Here is a 20,567-nt window from a genome sequence, read left to right as displayed (position 1 = left end):
TTGCTCATGAATGGCAGTAAGCAGGTGTGAGTGCATCTGCACGCACAGTAAGGTGAAGACTTTTGGAGGATGGCCCGGTGTAGAGGTCTTCAAAAAGAAGAGTCAACACTGCAAATATTGACTCTTTGCATCAACTTCATGTAATTGTCAATAAAAGGCTTTGACACTTATGAAATGCTTGTAATTTTACATCAGTATACCATAGAAACATCTGACAAAAAGGTCTAAAAGCACTGAAGCAGCAAACTTTGTGAAAACCAATACTTGTGTCATTCTCAAAACTTTTGCCCATGACTGTACTGCTCTTTTGGGAACAATGGATCTGTTCCTCTCCAGTCGCCTGGATAAGGAGTATAGTGGTCAGAGGTTACATTTTGAACTTCTTAGGGACACCTCCAGTTGACAGCGGAAACGCTGGATGGCCTTTTCGGTTGAACCACAAAATGGCTCAGTATTGTTCCAAAATCACGGATCCATTTGCCTTCCAAGTGGATGCCATGACAGTTCCTTGGCGATATTAGCTAGTGAATCTTTTCCCTCCAATTCCCATGTTACCTCAGATGCTGAAAAAGGCCAAGAGGGAGAAGGTGCCAGTAATTCTGGTAGCACCAGACTGGCCAAGAAGGTCATGCCGATCTTCTCAGCATTGCAGCAGAACCACCATGGAGGCTTCCTCTCAGAGAAGATCTTCTATGTCAGGGGCCGTTTTTCACTGTGACAGATCTGTTCTGCACGCTAGGGTGTTTTTTCAGCCCAAGGTGGTGTCAAATTTTCATGTCAATCAGGATATTGTTATCCCTGCAATGGGCCAGGATTTGCAATCCAGGAGCAGAAACTCTTTTCTCCTATTGGATTTAGTTAGGACCTTGCAGATCTATGTGGACTGCTCGGCCTCCTTATGTAAAACTGATAGTCTCCTGGATCTGTATGATGCACACAAACGAGGATAGCCGGCAACGAAACAGACAGTTGCCAGGTGGATCAAGGCTACCATCTGTCAGGCTAATTTTTTTGAGGGATCTCCAGTTCCTCACGAGATTACCACTCACTCTACCAGATCAGTGAGTGCCTCTGGTGCTGCGCGGCATGGAGCCTCAGTCGAACAATTGTGTCAGGCAGCTACCTGGCCTTGTGTCCACATTTTCATCAAGTTCTACAGGTTCCAAAGACTCCAGCTTTGGCCAAAAGGTTTTGTGTGCAACAGTGTCTGAGTGTACCCATCCCCAGGGGCAGCTTTGGAATGTCCCCATGGTAAGCAGTTTCCCTGAAATGGAAATAAATGAGGAAAAAGGATTTTTGTACTCGCTGTAATATCCGTTCCTCTGAATCCATTTGGGAAACTCTGTGCTCCCACCCTTCTGTTCTGTTGGTTTTGGTTGTGTGGTTCTTGTTTGAGTGTTACTTTAGTCCTATCCTTAGGGGTTTGTTAATTTAAAAAACGAATGGACCTCCACACAGGAGCATAGAGGGGAGGGAGCAGGCCAGACAGTTTTTTTTTGGTGCCTTACAGCACTGCACCCTCTATACACCGTGGTAACCAGTGTCCCCCAAATGGATTGAGAGAAGTGGATTTAATGGCGAATACAAAAACCCTCCTTTTTTTGTTTTGTTTTCTTTTTAGAAAAATCGAGTGTCAGTTGAATGCCTTACTAGAAAAAATTATGGCCTCCTAAGATGTTGCTGTGATTGATGGTCATTTCAGGGAAAAATCTCTGATAAATCAATATTGTGTTAAAATTGCAAATTCTTAAAGAATTCCTTTTATATACAAGTGTATATTTAAAAAACAAACCCCTGCCACAAATTCAAACACACTAGCGTTCATGTACAAACACTGCAAATATGTGCGCACAATATTAAAGTACTTCCTCCTAATTTTGTTTTTCTACAGTTGTGCCTCTTTCTACGAAGTCATATTAGCATGACAAAATGGCACTGATTGCTGGATGAGCAAATTTTGTGAAGATGGTTTCCAACACAAATGCAAAATCTAGATTTTATTTTGGGGAATGGATTATTTTAATGAGCTATAAAGGGTGTAAATGTCATATTTTGGAGGGCTTTCCGATTTAGAAGGAATCCAGAGGTTTTTTTACGACAGCAATTTTTACCACAGCTCAGAAGTGCCGGCAGTTGGTACTGAACCGCTACTTTTAGTAGGCCGTCTTTCCTCCATCATGTGTATATGTTCAGATAAACCAATTCTATTCAAATTTTAAATACTGAATCTTCAGCTCCTGATGTCAGTCTAGTGGGCAGCATGGTGGCTTAGTGGTTAGCACTTTTGCCTCACAACACTGGGCTCTTGAGCTTGATTCCCGACCATGTCCTTATCTGTGTGGAATTTGTATGTTCTCCCGTGTTTTTCGTGGGTTTAATCTGGGTGTTATGGTTTCCTCCCACACTACAAAAACATATTAGTAGGTTAATTGGCTGCTAGTCTGTCTCTGTGTATATTATGGAATTTAGACTGTAAGCTCCAATGGGGCAGGGACTGATGTCAGTGAGTTCTCTGTACAGCGCTGCGGAATTAGTGGTCCTATATAAATAGCTGATGATGATTTTTTTATTTTTTTTTTACTTTTTCACAGGTGAAACGAACAGTTTGAAAACACTTCATACAATTCTTTCAACTGGGTCACCCCTAAAGCCACAAAGCTATGACTATGTGTATGAACATATAAAAAAGAATGTCTTGCTGGGGTCCATCTCAGGTATGGATATCCAGTCTATACGGGCAGGGATTTCTGTGTACAAATATAAATTTTACACAGCCAAAGAAATACATATTAGTCTTTTTCTGTGTTTTAAATGTTTCATTGGTTATTTTTAGTCTTTTTAAGGCATGTAAAAGCTATATCTTATTATAAATTCTGTTAATGTTTACAATCGGGGCATATGTAAGTTCTTTACTTTTTGTCCCCTTTTCCACATATTAATTCTGCAGTTATATTTGTTGTGGTCATCTACAAAAATACTTTATGTGACTGTTGCATCGTAGAGTTGCTCTGTTAATTGCCTTGTTTGCTTGCTAGATTACTTGATGCTGATTTATATTTTTACATAGCTTTTTTGTCTTAACTTCAGGTACCAATTATTAAGCTAAACAAATTAATAACTTGCCTATGCATGCTGCAGATTTGGAGGGTAAAATCACCGCATGAGTGGGCTCAAATTGCCTAATGCAGTGAAAATCCATTCAGGAATATCTGCATTGGCCTGTTCTATTTGTATTATTATGTTGTTGTTTTTTTTGTGTTTTTTTTTATTTTAACATAACACCATTATATTCTGTGGGTGGTAGTAGTAAACTCTTGTACAAAGTTAATTGAAAAGCAAACAGATAAATGGAATATGGTTTTGCAACCAGAAAAGGGACAAAGAATAGTTACTGCTGTTGGGTCGTGCACACAGTCATGCTTACAATTTTTTTTTTTACAGTTTCTATAAGGAGCTCTGCTATACTATTTTTAATATAGAAAGAGTGCTAGGAGCAGTGTAAGGAAACATAGAGGTCATTTTCGGAATGTCCCCTTCTTTAGAAATCCGCATCCCAAGTATTGTTAATAAAAGATCCTATATGGGAACTTCGTCCATGGTACATACTAAAAGTTAAAATGTACTTCTATTAGCAGTAACGTTGTTGAGCTTCACTGCCCCTCAATCTACTACTATTGACATAAAGTCTTCTACACTACTTATTAAGTGTAGAGGACAGAGCTAAATTATATTATTTTGTGTCAATTTGTGATTTCCCATCTTTATTTCCGTAATGGACTTTAAAAGCACTAAACATTTAGTGTTCATACAAGGCAATCCATATAATAGACATTTTTTATGCTACCTCTCTATATAGACTATTAGCACTTTAGCGTTGGTGAGTGCCTCCCTTTTTGTCCTTCCACTCTCTAACAGATACACAGGAGGATATTGGGTGGAGAAAAGCACACAAAAAATGACTAGAGTTGCAAACATTTTTTTTTACAACCTAGGTAAACTGATGCAAGAACAATGAATAATGTAAATGTTAAGACATGCATATATAATTATATGTGCCTTTACATTTAAACTATACTTGCTGTAGATCTATTTTACCCTGAAAAGATGGATACCACAGACATATTAACATTATTATTCTCATGGGAGGTCCAACAGCAGCTGAAGAGGTGGTGACATGAGGGAATGTACGCTGATCATGTGACACCCGTCTGGTTTAGGTGCTTCTGAGCCTCTCGCTGATAGTAGTATAGAATCTGATTTGGCCTTGTGTATCCATACTCTTCAATGTACTTTTATACTTGCCAACTAAACAATAGTTTTTTTCACCTTCTAGGTGGCACAGATATTATAGCTTGTTTCATGGGACAAAATGTCTCCATTCCAGTATACAGAGGGGAAATTCAGGCCAGGAACCTTGCAATGGGGATGGAAGCTTGGAATGAGGAAGGTAATTATTTTGTATTCTAAAACTGCAGCTCTCCAAATGCCCTTACACAGTCTAAGGAACCATATCGTTCTCTTTGTATACCTTTTGGAAGGTAGGGACCTCCCTCCGCCAATCCTTTGGTTCCCTTAGTGGCAGCATCACAGTATCTGGGAAGTGCATCTGACCCTCACTCCCTTAAATATATCACACGGTCAAAGTGGTTAATGGGTTTGTGTTTTACAAGGAACATTTAAGTTTATATTGGCACAATTGGTGTAAAATTATCTTACCTTCACTACACGGAACTTTTAAGTGCCCTTTAGGTATCGTTCAAATATCAACAGCAATACGCTTTGGTAATGCCGCACAAGGCATTCCTTGCATATTGTGCTTTAGCTTGAGCTGTATTGTGAGTGGCAAATATGCAGTGGTGTATAGATCACCGATCTGCTGTCTGTTGCACTGTGCATGCAGTCAGTATGGTCAGGACAGATCGCATGTTCATTGTACTGTATAAGGGAGTCTTAATGTATGGCACAGTGTAGGGTTTTGACAGCCACCCATCCTGGCACTCAAGCCGATAATCCTAAACCTCATTTCCTAACTTATTTAATTTAATATATACTCTTTGTAAAGCACTTTCAACTGATTAAAATGAGGTTACTGATCAAGGATGAATAATTGAAAGCTAATTGGTGAAGGAATACAAAATTCCCTAGTATATAGCTGCTTATAACTCCAAAACAAGTCATGGAGACTCTATTACTAATGTTTACTTTGTACATAGATTTTCAAACTAATGCAGCCTACAGACAATACTGTTTTCTGCATGTGGCTCACTAGCTTAGGATTGTTTTAGAAGTTGCATGCAATGCATAAAATAAATTATGGAACAAGTTATATGTTTTTTAAAATAAAAGTTTTAATATCTCTTGGAACAATGTTAATTCCAACATAAAGAAATTGAGATAATATGACACAACTGTGAATTTGGGCATCTGTGCGAGAAGGACGTTTGTTAGAGAAGTATGAGAACTCTGACAGAATAGCAGCCTTTCATTGCAGACATGGGACAACAATAGCCTGGCAATTCACAAATCTGCACTTTATAAAGTGATGGCAAAAAGAAAACCATCGATGATGAAAAGTCATCAGTAAAAGTCTTTCAGAAAGCATTCAATGTAATCAGGAGTTATAGTTTTGAGACGTAACATAAGGCCCATTCATTGCTGCTGCACTCCTAGGAAAACCCACCTACCAGCGAGAGCGTTTCATTTGTTGCTTGAATTGTGTGACTGTTAAGAGTAATCATTACTACAGAAAATGGGTAATTAAATAATGCAAACTAAAAAGATGTTTTAGTCACTTGTACCAATCATTTTTATGTAAAAATAAAAGTGTGACTTTAAGATAATATGGAATAAAGGAAGTGTGTGGCATTCTGTTGTTGTAAAATCCTGTAGAACTGATGTGAATAAATAACATATTGGGATTGTATGTAATACTTTGGCACTATATAAAGAAAAGAGAATAATAATAACAAAAACAGAAAAATGTGTACATGATGGGACAAACATTTGCACATGTGTTTCACTTATGTCAAATCTTAAATATGTTTGTAAATGTTATTTTTGTTCTAAGTAAATTACGTTATTTGTATTTATTTTACTGGAATCTAATATTTATTGCATTGTGAACAGAGCTTTAAGGACTATCTGGTCCTTTCAGCAGGTAAACATCTTTACAAACTGTGTCACACAAATGGTTAATATTCTGCCTCATTGAGTCTCTTTTTGACATAGCAACACACCGTGTAATAGTTGCGCGTTTGTTGTGTCAATTCATTCCACTCCCCTGTAAAGGTGTTAATGCCAAGTTTACAGTGAATATGTTTAATTAATTGGGTCACACTAAACAGTCTTCTTTAGAACCTTCAATCTGTGAATCAGATACGCATATGCCATGCACATTTACATAGCAGACAAAAAAAATCTGAATAAATAAAACAATCTTGAGTTGTTCTTCGGCAGACAATCAAAAGTTATATGAAATAAAGTTATCACTTCAGCTAGACCATTACACAGCAGTGTGTCTCTCCTCTTCCAGTGGCAGATCTCAATGTACTTTTTTATTTTGTGTAAGTGGATAATCTATGTCGTTCTTATTCTGCACAGCATAATGCTAATATTATCATCTAATTATGTATATCAATGTTCATACATTCCCTTATATAGTTCTCTCCATTTTCCAGGAACGGCAGTGTGGGGGGAAAGCGGAGAGCTGGTGTGTTTAATTCCGTTACCATCTCAGCCCACGCACTTCTGGAATGATGAAAATGGCAGCAAATACCAGAAAGCCTATTTCTCCAAATTCCCAGGTACCACATTAAGATGGAGCATTAATGAATAAACACACGCTATCATCCGTAATTAGAGTCCAGATAGTGGCAGTGGGTGGTTGTATTTGACCAACAGTCAGTGGGAAAAATAGCCTTTTAATACCTTGCAATGTACTTAATGAGGTGTACTACAGATATTGGCCTGTGAGCTATTGATACAGTGAAGAAGAATAATTAGGATTGTAAACAGTCCTATCCTGACAAAAAGGACCAGTAGCATTTTAATTATTATACTCTTTTGAAAGCACAGCAAGAAAATTCAATAGACTACTTGTTATTTTCTCATTTCAAGTGTGCTTTGTCCTCTTATAAACTTGGCTCTATTGGAAGATCTGTATGTAGAAGGGATACTCTATGTCCTAGTTTTCTGTTAAAAAGGAAAAAAAATTATGTAAGAATGAACTATATAATGGAAGACCCTCTGAGCAGAGACTGATAATTACAGAGTTTATTCTGTAGCTCAGAAGGGCACAAAACAAAGTAGACTTGGTAAGCCAGCAGTCAAATTGTTTAAAGGAAAGCTAAAAATTAAAAATAAACTCTTTACATAAAAGTGTTTTGTGGTCTTTTAAAGAACTAGTGTGGTATCTGGTGTGTGTGTTATTTACACAGCCTTCCCTGTGCTCTCTGATGCCTGGTCAAGATATTGGATTAATGATTAATAAACCTTATGATGTGGTTCTGACATAATAGGGTTTCTGTTAGTTGGCAAGAAAGTAGCGCTGGCTACAGTACCTGTAAACTGGGCTGCAGCAGCCATCCAATCAGTGACAGGGTGGTAGATCCATGGAGCAGTCTACTAGCTCATACAGCTACTGTATAATAAGAGGCCAGAATACTGACATAAAGCTGTTGTGAGATCTTCTAGCTAGAGGAACCTGAACATTTCAATCACCTTTATTTAAGATAGTCACTAAAATGAGCAGACTAGTGGGACATATCAACTCTTCTCTGCTTTCAAATTCTTACTCTGTGAATACCGCTGCTGGTTAGGTTTGGTGATTTGGGGTTTACATTTACATGTTTTAGCATAGCTGGACATCTTCTTCAATAATGTTTATTCAGAGTCCAAATTCAGTGGCTCTATAGTTATAGTGAGCCGTTAACATGATTTTTTAAATCAAACTTTTGTTGTGTGTTTTTAGGTGTCTGGGCTCACGGAGACTACTGCAAAATAAATCCTAAAACAGGAGGGATCATAATGCTGGGGCGAAGGTGCGTGCTTTTAAAGATATATAAAATGCGAGATGACCAATTATAAAATATATTCCCATTACTTTATAATACCCTCATCACTTGCCACCTGTAAACTAGGCACATGCTTAGTGCAGAACTGGTCAGGAGCTTAATATTTCTTATCTTTTTCATTTTTGTTTTTTCCAATAAAATGAACAAAAATTTTAAACAGAGAACATCTGGAGCGCACACTTGATTCACATTGAATATAGTACTGAACACTTTAAAAGTGATATGAAAATGACTAGGTGACCTCTTGCTACTGTCCCGAAGGAATTACAACACAAACACTTAATGTGTCCTATAAACCCCACACTAACCCATGTTCTGTATTTGACAATTAAAAGGACTACTAAGTCTATAGAATTAAAGTGCTGCCTGTAACAACTACAAAATATCTACAAAAATTGTAAATATATATTTGCAATAACGTTCTGATGATGAACTCAGTACATCATGTCAGAAAAACCTATTGAGAGACACCAGAGAATGTACCGTATTTCCCCATGTATAAGACGCACCTTTTTCCCAAAAATTTTGGGTCTAAAAACTGGGTGCGTCTTATACAGGGGTAGTAGCACTTACCCTGTCAGATGACTCCTCTGTCCGGTAAAGTCTTCTTTCTTCTGTCCGTCTGATCCTGATGCTGGAAAGTCGCTTAAGGTCCTCTTCGCGATGACCGGATGTTTCTGCATTTGGTGTTTTTCCAATCAGGACCTTGACAAGGTCCTGAAAGGACATCTGGTCATCGCGAAGAGGACCTTAAGCGGCTTTCCAGCATCAGGATCAGACTGACAGAAGAAAGAAGACTTTACCAGACAGAGAAATCATCTGACAGGGTAAGGCGGAATTGACTATAGCGTTGTCTCTCCTCTGTATATGCTGCACAATTACTCTGTGAAAAAATTGAGGATAATGTTTATCCTCAATTTTTTCACATGATTTATATGGGTGCGTCTTATACAGTGGAGCGTCATATACATGGGGAAATACGGTACATATCCTGTCCTGCAATGTCCTCCTAGCGCCTCTTCCTCTAATGTTAAACATACATCTGACTTTTAGTTTGTTATGTACCAATAAACTGTAATAATTAGTGCACAATTATATCTATCAACTGTATGAATCTGTTAATAGCACCATTTGCATTGCAGTGACGGAACTCTGAATCCAAATGGGGTACGATTTGGAAGCTCGGAAATCTACAATATAGGTAAAGATTATGTAATTTATATAATATGAATATTTCTACAAGCCCTCCAACCAATGAATAGGTTCATTTTCTACTTAATGTAAAGAGGTGATTGTAAAATAAGAAACTGTCAGAATTTTAAGTGGGAAGAAATGACTAATGTGTAGCCAAGATTTGTAATGCAGAACTTCACTTCTGGGACTTGCTAATTAAACACATTTTCAACATTCGGCTGCTGACTGGCTATACTAACAAAGCCATTATTACGTTTCCTGAATAGATACAGATTAGACTCCCACTGCTCCCCTCCAATTCCCTTTTACGCTTCTCCAGCAGACATTAACTGCTGCTTATTACTGGGGCTTAGAGGATAGATCAGGTCACACAGTTATTATTGGAAAAACCTCATTGAGCTGCAACTGCATTATAAGTAGCTGGGATGCCAAGCATTGAAAAGTTCACATAGATACTTGGAAGAACGTTGTAGCACAGAATAAGCTAATTGGATAGAGAAATTGTTTGCATTAACATGGCAAAGTTTTATTGGAAGGGGGGTTGTTTCACATAAGGTGAATTAGACATCGTTTGTACATCTTTCTTATTTTTGTCCAAGAAAAATAGAAATAATTGCTGACAAAAAAATGTCATTTTGTACAAGACTGTGGTGAGAATTTTACATATCAATGCAGTAGTGAGTTTGTTCTGCTAGAGATAGTGTGTAATACAACTGTAGTATGTAAAAGTTGCCCCAGCAGCAGAAGAGCAGTACAACTTGGTGGATCTTTAATAGAATAAACTCTTTCTTGTTGCAGTTGAATCGTTTGTGGAAGTTTCAGACAGCCTGTGCGTCCCTCAGTACAACAAAGATGGCGAGGAAAGGGTGATTCTGTTTCTTAAAATGAACAATACATTCACCTTTAGCAGCGATCTGGTGAAAAGGATAAGGAATTCTATCCGTGTGTCACTGTCTGCCAGACATGTGCCATCCTTGATCCTTGAAACAAAAGACATTCCCGTATGTATATAGTTCATTCATAACTATAATTTAGCAGATAACTTGTTGCAAAATAAGCATATGTGGAAAAGTGTAATATGCAATAATATAATGGATTATGTGCTGTGTAGGAGAGTTTAACTGTTTAAGGTAAATAATAAAAAAAACACATTAAAGTTCCATAACCACCTATTACTAATTTGCCCTTTCCTCTCCGTGAAGTCACAGTTGCTAATACTTGCACCTAATTTTCCACGAGCTCTATGGCTGGAAACCATGGCTGTATCTCCGAAAACAGAGATTGCAGCTTCTGATTGGTTCTCCCACTCATATCCCCCAACTTGCAGCCATTTTAAAGTGGTGAACGCATATGTTCTCATGCTTAGATGATAATGCGATTTTAAATGGTACTACAGATTTCCAAACAAAGAACGTGTGATGAAACACTGGCTTTTGGATCAAGGGTTAAGCAGGGAGGAAATAATCCAACCATGACTGGTCAAAGCTGGCAAAACATACTCAGGAACAGCTTAGGAACCAACTCCTTGCCTAAGCCTTCTTTAAACTATACTTTTTTTTTTAGTGCATCAAGATGCACTTCTCAACATAGTGACAGAAAACATAATCAATTTAAGGACCTTCTTTATGGCCCTCTATCATTCAAGGGGTGTGTACATTATAGAGAAGCATTGGAAGATTTAAATGTACCATTGCACCCACTGCTGTTTTGATTGCTGCCCATTATGACTGCATACTCTCAGTGCAATATGAGTATGCAAACTAAAAATAGTTTAATATATTAAGGATTCGTAAAACTCGGCAATGAGCAAGAAGTCCACACCATAACAGAACAGTCTGTGTTAATGCTCCATGTTGCCACATTGATGTCCTAAGGGGAAAAATGGTAAAATACTATGTAAAATGCTATGATAAGCAGTAGTTGAGCCTTGTGAATCAGACTGCCTTGGTTGTTCACTGTTGAAAGGAGCACTCCTACCAATATTAAGTATTGGGTGGAGCAGCTATGTTGCCCATCTGGGTTGTGCTGTTCGCATGATCCACTGTGGTCCCCAAAGACCTTAACAGTCCAGCACTGCTCTGCTATCCCTCTCCTATTTCAAGTAGATAGTGGTGGTGTTGATGTACTTCCCAGAACATATGAATGGGAAGCACACATGGGAAGATCTTCGGCAACACCACCGTGTGTTTGAATAAGAATACCCAGTTTCCCAAGGTATTGGCTTTTCACTTCTGTGCCATAGCTATTCTGTTGCATGTGAACACAACAACACTGCAATTTCGTAGCTAATATTATTCTAGTATATAATACACTAAGCGTAAAGTATTGTTCTCCCTGTTACACACTGTCCTCTGGCTTTGTATGTGTTAAAATGTTCAAAAGAGAATCAAAAACTACCGAGCAAAATATTATGAAAGTTTGGCAAAGAATTGTGACCTTGAATGATTATAGAACTGCCAAGTTTCATCATGATCTGAGTCTTTTTCCCATAAGTCATAAGCATCTGAAAAACAGGATTTAACATAATGCTGCCTCACTAGATTTAATGTAAGGAAGTATGAGTTTGGCAGAGAACAGCGGAGACTGAGATGCATTCCTAAGCTTTCTCTAATGTATCTGTGGGATAGAAAATGTCTTTATTTCTGCCTGTTTCATAACTTTCTATTTCACTTTATTCACTTTGGGAGGTCCCAGGTGAATTTTCAATTTTTTTTCACATGTTTAGCTTTATTCTGCCTTTTTCCATTTTTCATTTGAAATCTAATTACGCGCGTGTCTTAAATGTGTTTCTTTTCTTCTAGATTGGTTTTTAAGAGAGCTTTTTCAATGTAGTTTTCAATATTGTTTTAAATAGGGAAAGATAACAGCCAATTTCAAATGTCTACAGGAAAATATAATTGGTAGAAAATGATGGTTAATTTCATATAAATGCATTATGTTTTGTGAAAATGAGGTCTAGAAAATAACGTAGCTGCAGATTTATGAATATCTGTATGTGTAAATCTGCTGTATCTTCGTCTACTTTGTCTAAGACAACTGAGTAACTCATGGCCAGAATTTAAGACTTTGACTCAACAAGGGTGCTTTAGTTTGTGATTAGGTAACTTTCACTGCTCCTGTTTATGCACTGGGTAGTTTGATAATGTAACAAAATGTCCATTTTGAAATGTGCTGCTCCCTCTTTACAATACCCCCAACACTTGCCACCAGATATAGTCTTTGTACAAAGGTACATTAAAATGCATCCTCTTTGTAACACCACCCTGGCTATTAAGAAGGAGCTCTGTATATGCAGTGTATCCCACTTGTAGATGTAAAAGCATACACATATGCTGAGTGATAAGTGGACACCGACACATTTACTTGGCTGTTTTTTCTGTTGTATTTTCAAGTCTCTGAAGATGTGACAGCTTACAGCTGTATATGTCAGCAAGTTCAAATGGCCTTGTCAGTTTCAGAACAGAGGTGCTGGTGGCCTTAAAAAAAAAAAAATTACTCTTCGAAATAAGCTTCTTCATTTAACATGCATTCGATGTGAAATGAATTTCTTTCTCTTTAATGTAATTATTTTTGACATTACATTGGGTTGTGCACAAAATCAAACAGTTATTAATCATGAACAGGGGAGTGCTGGCAAATTTCAGCCTGGGGGTCAAGACTTGAGACAGTAGCCTATTTTAATGGAAAAAAATGCAGGTGACCCAGCCCAAGGGAGCCATTATGGGACCGGCCCGGGGTAAATGCCCCTCAGCCCAGCCTGCCCCTGATCATCAAGGCTTGTTTTTAGCCATTTAATGTTCAATGATTTTATCTACTGTTAAAAATAAAGATTTGGGAATGGGTATGTAAAGCACAGTATTTTCTGCAGCTCATAAATTGTAAATAGTCAAGTACTGTATTGAGTGTTCTGTGTATGTGTATCTCATGCTGTGTCTCTTTTTTTTTTTTTTTTTACAGTACACTATTAGTGGGAAGAAAGTAGAAGTTGCGGTAAAACAAATGATCGCAGGGAAAGAAGTAGCACACCGCGGGGCTTTCTCCAACCCCCAGTCCCTGGATCTCTATCGCAGTATTCCAGAGCTGCAGAATTTTTGAGCACTTTGAGACTGTATGTGTTCTGCGCACATAGTCATGCCTATTATGTACATAGACTACATGTTAAAGGCTCAGACGCAGTCTTGCATATGGATATCTATTTATACACACATTCTTCAGCCAATTGTCTTCTCAGTCATTTGGTAATAACATTTCAGAACCAAATACCTTACTCACTTTCCTGAAAATCATGGGTTTAAGCCATATCTCCTGTGTAAAATTAGGCCAGTTATCTTCCTTAAACCCAGGTATAAGCAGCCTTTGACTGTCTAGCTAGTAAATGACAATTTCCATCATCTTCTGCCTTTTGCTTCCAGATTATACTTGGTGTGACGGCTGACTTGTCTTACATTGCCCACACCTTCTTCAGACACATAGCACTTTATCACGTATAATGAATATAATAAATATGTCATTGGAAGATAGAAAATATGTATTCTTTACAGAGAATGAGTTTCTTTATAGATCCTGTCTGTTAGCCTCTACTATGGCCTATAAATATTTATGCAGGTGCTTTATTAATAGGTGCCTATTCTGGTTACCCTTTATATAACTGTAAAGTAAATGTTACATTATATATATATATATATATATATATATATATATATATTTACACACACATGCTTACAATGTAGCAGTCTTTCTTAACTTAAGGCAACAGACAACATTATATTACAAGGAGTTGTAAATCCCTCCAAATTTTTAATTATTTGATTTCCAAATTGCTAATGCAGACGTCATGTGTTGATGTATACAGTCTTCTCACCCTATGTCTATGGGTCTATCGTCTTGTATTTTATATACTGTAGCATGGAAAACGAACCCATATGAGTCTCCTCCCCCCTAGGATCTCCAAGCAAGCAACAGCAACTGTTTTCTCTTTTGTAATGTTGGAAGGCTAAATATTCATTCTACCTTAAGACTTACCCCTTGTCTGTGCAGTGCCCCCACCAGTTGCTAATTTGTATTCTGTATTAGGCTGGTGTCATGCAGGCATGTTAGAATGCCATGCCTTCCCAGCCAATAACACGGTGTTCTGAAGCTCTCAGCTGCGAATCAGAAACAGTTTTCACACGAGAAACACTTGATTCATTTTAAATCGCTAATTGTTTTTTGATAGGGACAACAGTTTTCCCTTTCACTTCTCTCCTTCAGAACACCATGTTATTCTAGTTGAATTTATTGTTTAAAATACCTTGTAAACACTAGAAAGATATACAGAGACACTAGGTTTTGCTGCTATGCTTGCTTTTGTTTTGTTTTTTACCAACAATCTCACGTGTGTTATTGATCACCATGTGTCTAAAGGAAATGACACTACCTAGTCTCTAGAAAAGGATATGATTTCCAAAAGTAATACATTCCCTTTGTATTTTACACCAGAAGCCAGCTTGTACATTGGTATGACTGGTCCAAGTTCTTTCTCAGTTTATTGCTGTGAGAGGAGCTGCACTTCTTAGAAGGGCCGCACTATATTGTCATCCTTTTAAAACAAAATGTGCTATTGTGTGCACTCATTATGCAGCTTTGTATAGTCTTTGGCTACTAATTTGGGTTATTTTATTTAATGTGGTGTTTTTGAACAGGTAATTTTCTCTAGGTAAAGTATGGGAGTGCTTTATTATAAGCTTTATTTGTTTACAGAATATATAGCTGTACTTTTTATATGGTAGGTAAGTGTGGATGGTAAAACTATGACTCTTATTATGTCAAACCTAAATGCAACACCCTGCTGCTTATTGGTCAATCCTGGAGTTGTAGTATTAGGTTCCATTAGCCCTTGTATTAGTTGCTACATCACTGTCAACTATTCTAAAGTACATGTCGGTGTGCGCCTCTGCTGTGTACACCCTACGGCCTGTATAATATGTTCATGTCTGTGAATGGTTACTAATCCAACAAGTGCACTGAAACCGAAAACTGGAAAACAAAATGTACGAGTATCTAGTCTAGAATAATCAGAGTGCTAAGGGTATGACATTGCATCGTTTTATTTCTCAAAGTTTGTGATCAGGTCAAAACTAAGATGCTTTTTTTTTTAAAATATTATTTCCATGTAAGATACTATGTATTGCTGTTTATACCAAAAATGAATGCTCTTAAATGTTACACACCATTGTACTTTATTTTCCATGTAGATAGAAAAAATATTTTGCAAGTTTGACCAGAATGTGGTTTACGTGCATTAAACAATGTATGTTATAAATTAAAACACCAGTTCCTTGTCATTGTCTTTATTGCTTTGTTGCTTGTGATACATAAATCTAATGTAGGCTGCTGACATGGTACAAAGTGGCAGCTGTCAGTTTTTCTATTTTGGTTTGTACTCTGATTTTAACAAGAAGGGATAATGGATCAGACTTCCTGGCTACAACCAGTAACTTCTGGTACAAGAGAGAAATTAAAAATATGTTCTATTTATATCCAAAATATAGTGCTCAATTCGCTTGCTTCACATAACAATAACTGGAACATCACTGTTACACGCTCTCTGAGCTTTGCCTCTAGCAGTTCAGTTGCTGAAATGGTCACTCTGTTATTAGGTTAGTCATGTTTAGTTACCAAATGTTACATTTCTACCCAGCTGCTTCAGTTACCTAAAGCACATATGGTAATTTCTACATTACTGTAATATAACACTGATGGTATATGTACATTATGAATATACCTTGATTATTTGTATTTATATGTAAAGTACTGCTTCTTTCACTGCAAGCATTTTTATCAAGTAATATCACCTCTCCAATCTGTTGTATTTGTTTTTAAATTTGCCAAAATCGTACAGTATAGTATTGTAAACATAAATTGTGCTTGAAATACTAATTAAGTGCAAACAAGAGTGTATTAGTGCTGGTTATTTGATGTATACAGTTCTTATTTTGGATATGATTGTCAGTACTCTGCAGTGTACAGCTCCCATTGTAGGATATGGTTGTCAGTACTCTGCAGTGTACAGCTCTTATTGTAGGATATGGTTGTCAGTACTCTGCAGTGTACAGCTCTTATTGTAGGATATGATTGTCAGTACTCTGCAGTGTACAGCTCCCATTGTAGGATATGGTTGTCAGTATTCTGCAGTGTACAGCTCTTATTGTAGGATATGGGGATATGATTGTCAGTACTCTGCAGTGTACAGCTCCCATTGTAGGATATGGTTGTCAGTATTCTGCAGTGTACAGCTCCCATTGTAGGATATGGTTGTCAGTATTCTGCAGTGTACAGCTCTTATTGTAGGATATGGGGATATGATTGTCAGTACTCTGCAGTGTACAGTTCTTATTTTGGATATGATTGTCAGTACTCTGCAGTGTACAGCTCCCATTGTAGGATATGGTTGTCAGTACTCTGCAGTGTACAGTTCTTATTGTAGGATATGGTTGTCAGTACTCTGCAGTGTACAGCTCCTTTTGTAGGATATGGTTGCCAGTACTCTGCAGTGTACAGCACTTATTGTAGGATATGATTGTCAGTACTCTGCAGTGTACAGCTCTTATTGTAGGATATGATTGTCAGTACTCTGCAGTGTACAGCTCTTATTGTAGGATATGATTGTCAGTACTCTGCAGTGTACAGTTCTTATTGTAGGATATGATTGTCAGTACTCTGCAGTGTACAGTTCTTATTGTAGGATATGATTGTCAGTACTCTGCAGTGTACAGCTCTTATTGTAGGATATGATTGTCAGTACTCTGCAGTGTACAGCTCTTATTGTAGGATATGATTGTCAGTACTCTGCAGTGTACAGCTCCCATTGTAGGATATGGTTGTCAGTATTCTGCAGTGTACAGCTCTTATTGTAGGATATGGGGATATGATTGTCAGTACTCTGCAGTGTACAGTTCTTATTTTGGATATGATTGTCAGTACTCTGCAGTGTACAGCTCCCATTGTAGGATATGGTTGTCAGTACTCTGCAGTGTACAGCTCTTATTGTAGGATATGGTTGTCAGTACTCTGCAGTGTACAGCTCCTTTTGTAGGATATGGTTGCCAGTACTCTGCAGTGTACAGCACTTATTGTAGGATATGATTGTCAGTACTCTGCAGTGTACAGCTCTTATTGTAGGATATGATTGTCAGTACTCTGCAGTGTACAGCTCTTATTGTAGGATATGATTGTCAGTACGCTGCAGTGTACAGTTCTTATTGTAGGATATGATTGTCAGTACTCTGCAGTGTACAGTTCTTATTGTAGGATATGATTGTCAGTACTCTGCAGTGTACAGCTCTTATTGTAGGATATGATTGTCAGTACTTTGCAGTGTACAGTTCTTATTGTAGGCTATGGTTGTCAGTACTCTGCAGTGTACAGTTCTTATTGTAGGATATGATTGTCAGTACTCTGCAGTGTACAGCTCTTATTGTAGGATATGATTGTCAGTACTCTGCAGTGTACAGCTCTTATTGTAGGATATGATTGTCAGTACTTTGCAGTGTACAGTTCTTATTGTAGGCTATGGTTGTCAGTACTCTGCAGTGTACAGTTCTTATTGTAGGATATGATTGTCAGTACTGTGCAGTGTACAATTCTTATTATAGGATGTGATTGTCAGTACTCTGCAGTGTACAGTTCTTATTGTAGGATATGATTGTCAGTACTCTGCAGTGTACAGTTCTTATTGTAGGATATGATTGTCAGTACTCTGCAGTGTACAGTTCTTATTGTAGGATATGATTGTCAGTACTCTGCAGTGTACAGTTCTTATTATAGGATATGATTGTCAGTACTCTGCAGTGTACAGTTCTTATAGGATATGATTGTCAGTACTCTGCAGTGTACAGTTCTTATTGTAGGATATGGTTGTCAGTACTCTGCAGTGTACAGTTCTTATTGTAGGATATGGTTGTCAGTACTCTGCAGTGTACAGTTCTTATTGTAGGATATGATTGTCAGTACTCTGCAGTGTACAGTTCTTATTATAGGTTATGATTGTCAGTACTCTGCAGTGTACAGTTCTTATTATAGGATATGATTGTCAGTACTCTGCAGTGTACAGTTCTTATTATAGGATATGATTGTCAGTACTCTGCAGCATACAACTCTTATACAATATAATTGTCACCATTTTGCAGTGCACAGCTGCATTAAATATGGAATTTGGTTTATTGTGGAAAATAAATAAACTGCACTGTAAAATATGAATTTAATTCTTCCATATGTGGAAAGAATTATACAATTCTGTGAGCAGACTGGAGGGGGAAATGATTAAGATGTTTTATAGTTCTGCATGTGTTGAATTCTTCTGAAGCTATGTGGAAGATCTCTTGTGTGATCTTTGGGTTGAAAAACACAGAGAAATGATATTATCCCATGTGTCACATTTCACAGGTAAACCAGGAGTGACAGGAGAAGCAGAGGGACAAGTGAAAATGAAATGGTTTGCACGGTAGCTCATTATTGTATAGTATGTGTCTTGTAGATGTCTCTTGGGTCTGTTACTGATTTGCTTTGAGCTGCTTAATAAATAAGATCTGTGGAGCGGAAAGTTGTATGTGGTGTCCTCAACGGCCTCTTTGTGCTTCAGTCTCCAACCTCTAATTTATTCTTCAGAAATAAATTGTTACATCTATGTTTGAGGAAAATATGTTCACAGTTTGCCCTGAATAATAGTATATAAAACTATATATATATATTTAAGCAAATGGTACTCACAACTAATTACTTATTCCACAGTCTTGAATAGCACCTCACCAACAACAATAAAATAGATAACCCTGCTTTAAACAATATTTGTACTTGTTTTTATGGATCACATCTCTAGGTGGATTGTTTACTAATAGAAGATGTGCTCAGATACTCCGTGCAATAACCCAGGTTTCATATAACAATGGACCTTTCACCGCAAAAGAAAAATTTATGGATCATTTATATTGCTAGCCTATAGTTATTATAAGACTTTCGTTTTTAGTTATTTTCTATAGCAACCACTTGTAACCGCCTAATGTCTATGTATATAGGAGCAAGTAAGCCAGTTCAGGATGTATTCTAAAGCCATTTGGAATCAAAGACTGTGCCCATGAACCATTGGGACTATGCACAGAAGAATGGAAATGGGGTTTGTTTATAATGGACAATATCTAGACAAATTATCTTCATGTTTTTAGAAACACTGGTATGATTTTAAGAGATGTTGGCATTATCTAATGTTAATGTCATTACTGTATTTTATATGTAACTATTGCTCTGTATTACAACACGGAGGAATCAAGGTTAATTTGTATCCCAGTGGATTAAAATAAAAAATACGATTTTCTTAGTGTGTTTTGTTTCATTGAGGGTTGTAGATGGAGTGAAACATCCATCACACTCTAATTTAATATGTGCTGTATAACTCAAAACAGCCAGTGAGATGCTTGTTTACATTTCCTAAAATGTATTAGGAAGATAACAGCCAAAGCCTGAATGTTTTTTTTTTTTAATGGATAACACAACAGTTTTTGCACTGTTACCTATGTAACATTTTAATAAACTTTCCCTGTCTAAATCTTTGATGTTTTCGTTGGAGCTTGTGTGTGTTTGTTTTTGTGTTCTGTTGAGTTTTTGTTTTGTAGCCTTTACTAGGTTTTCACATGATGCAAGTAATAGGTACCTAATATTATCACTAATCATTCGACATTGTTGACCATAGACCATGTATCCCAAGCCCAGTGAGATCTTAGCCTAACGCATTTTAGATTATTATTTTTTATTTATTTTTATTCAGATCACTTTATTTTCTTTGTATTTTTCTTCTTTTCTTTTTTTTAAAGGAACCGCTATTTATTTACAGGTAGTGGCCAAAGACATGGAAACACCTGAGTAAATGAGGAATATTGAAGCATATTGAAAGCAAGGGCTTTTACACAGATTTGGCTCATGCATTAATTAAGCAAATAACATCCCAGCGTTGTCATGGTCATGTATAAAAGTTGCCTGCCCTTCTTGCCTATAATTATGGCTACCATGACTGGAAAGAGACCTCAGTGACTCTGATCGCGGGGAGATCATTGTGTCGTGTTTTCCAGGAACTTCAATGACCAAGACAGCTCAACTTTCAAGGGTAACAGTGTCTAATTGATGTCAGAATGGAACCACTAGGGAAAAACATTGTGAGCAAAGCAAAGAGTGGCCAGAAGTGCATACTCCGAATGCGCAGAGATCACGATCCTGAAGTGCAAGCAACTTACTGCATATTTCAGTCTGTGGCGTGAGCATCCAGTTTTATTA

At 37.3% G+C, this 20,567-nt stretch overlaps 1 protein-coding gene across 1 annotated transcript in view; it reads left to right on the top strand.

The window, feature by feature from the left end:
• The window catches only part of AACS (acetoacetyl-CoA synthetase), a 74,546-nt gene extending 60,646 nt beyond the window's left edge, over positions 1 to 13,900 (top strand). The window contains exons 12-18 of the mRNA XM_075176872.1: positions 2,592 to 2,714; positions 4,334 to 4,447; positions 6,678 to 6,803; positions 7,970 to 8,039; positions 9,215 to 9,273; positions 10,065 to 10,267; positions 13,224 to 13,900. Coding sequence (XP_075032973.1) covers positions 2,592 to 2,714; positions 4,334 to 4,447; positions 6,678 to 6,803; positions 7,970 to 8,039; positions 9,215 to 9,273; positions 10,065 to 10,267; positions 13,224 to 13,361 — 833 coding nt within the window. The 3' untranslated portion in view covers positions 13,362 to 13,900. The remainder of the gene's footprint in view (positions 1 to 2,591; positions 2,715 to 4,333; positions 4,448 to 6,677; positions 6,804 to 7,969; positions 8,040 to 9,214; positions 9,274 to 10,064; positions 10,268 to 13,223) is intronic.
• Positions 13,901 to 20,567: the final 6,667 nt, after the last annotated feature.

Source organism: Mixophyes fleayi, chromosome 1, assembly GCF_038048845.1.
Source record: "Mixophyes fleayi isolate aMixFle1 chromosome 1, aMixFle1.hap1, whole genome shotgun sequence".
Lineage (NCBI taxonomy): Eukaryota > Metazoa > Chordata > Amphibia > Anura > Limnodynastidae > Mixophyes > Mixophyes fleayi.
The sequence above is the reverse complement of the archived record's forward strand: the minus strand, read 5'-3'. Positions and strand labels throughout refer to the sequence as shown.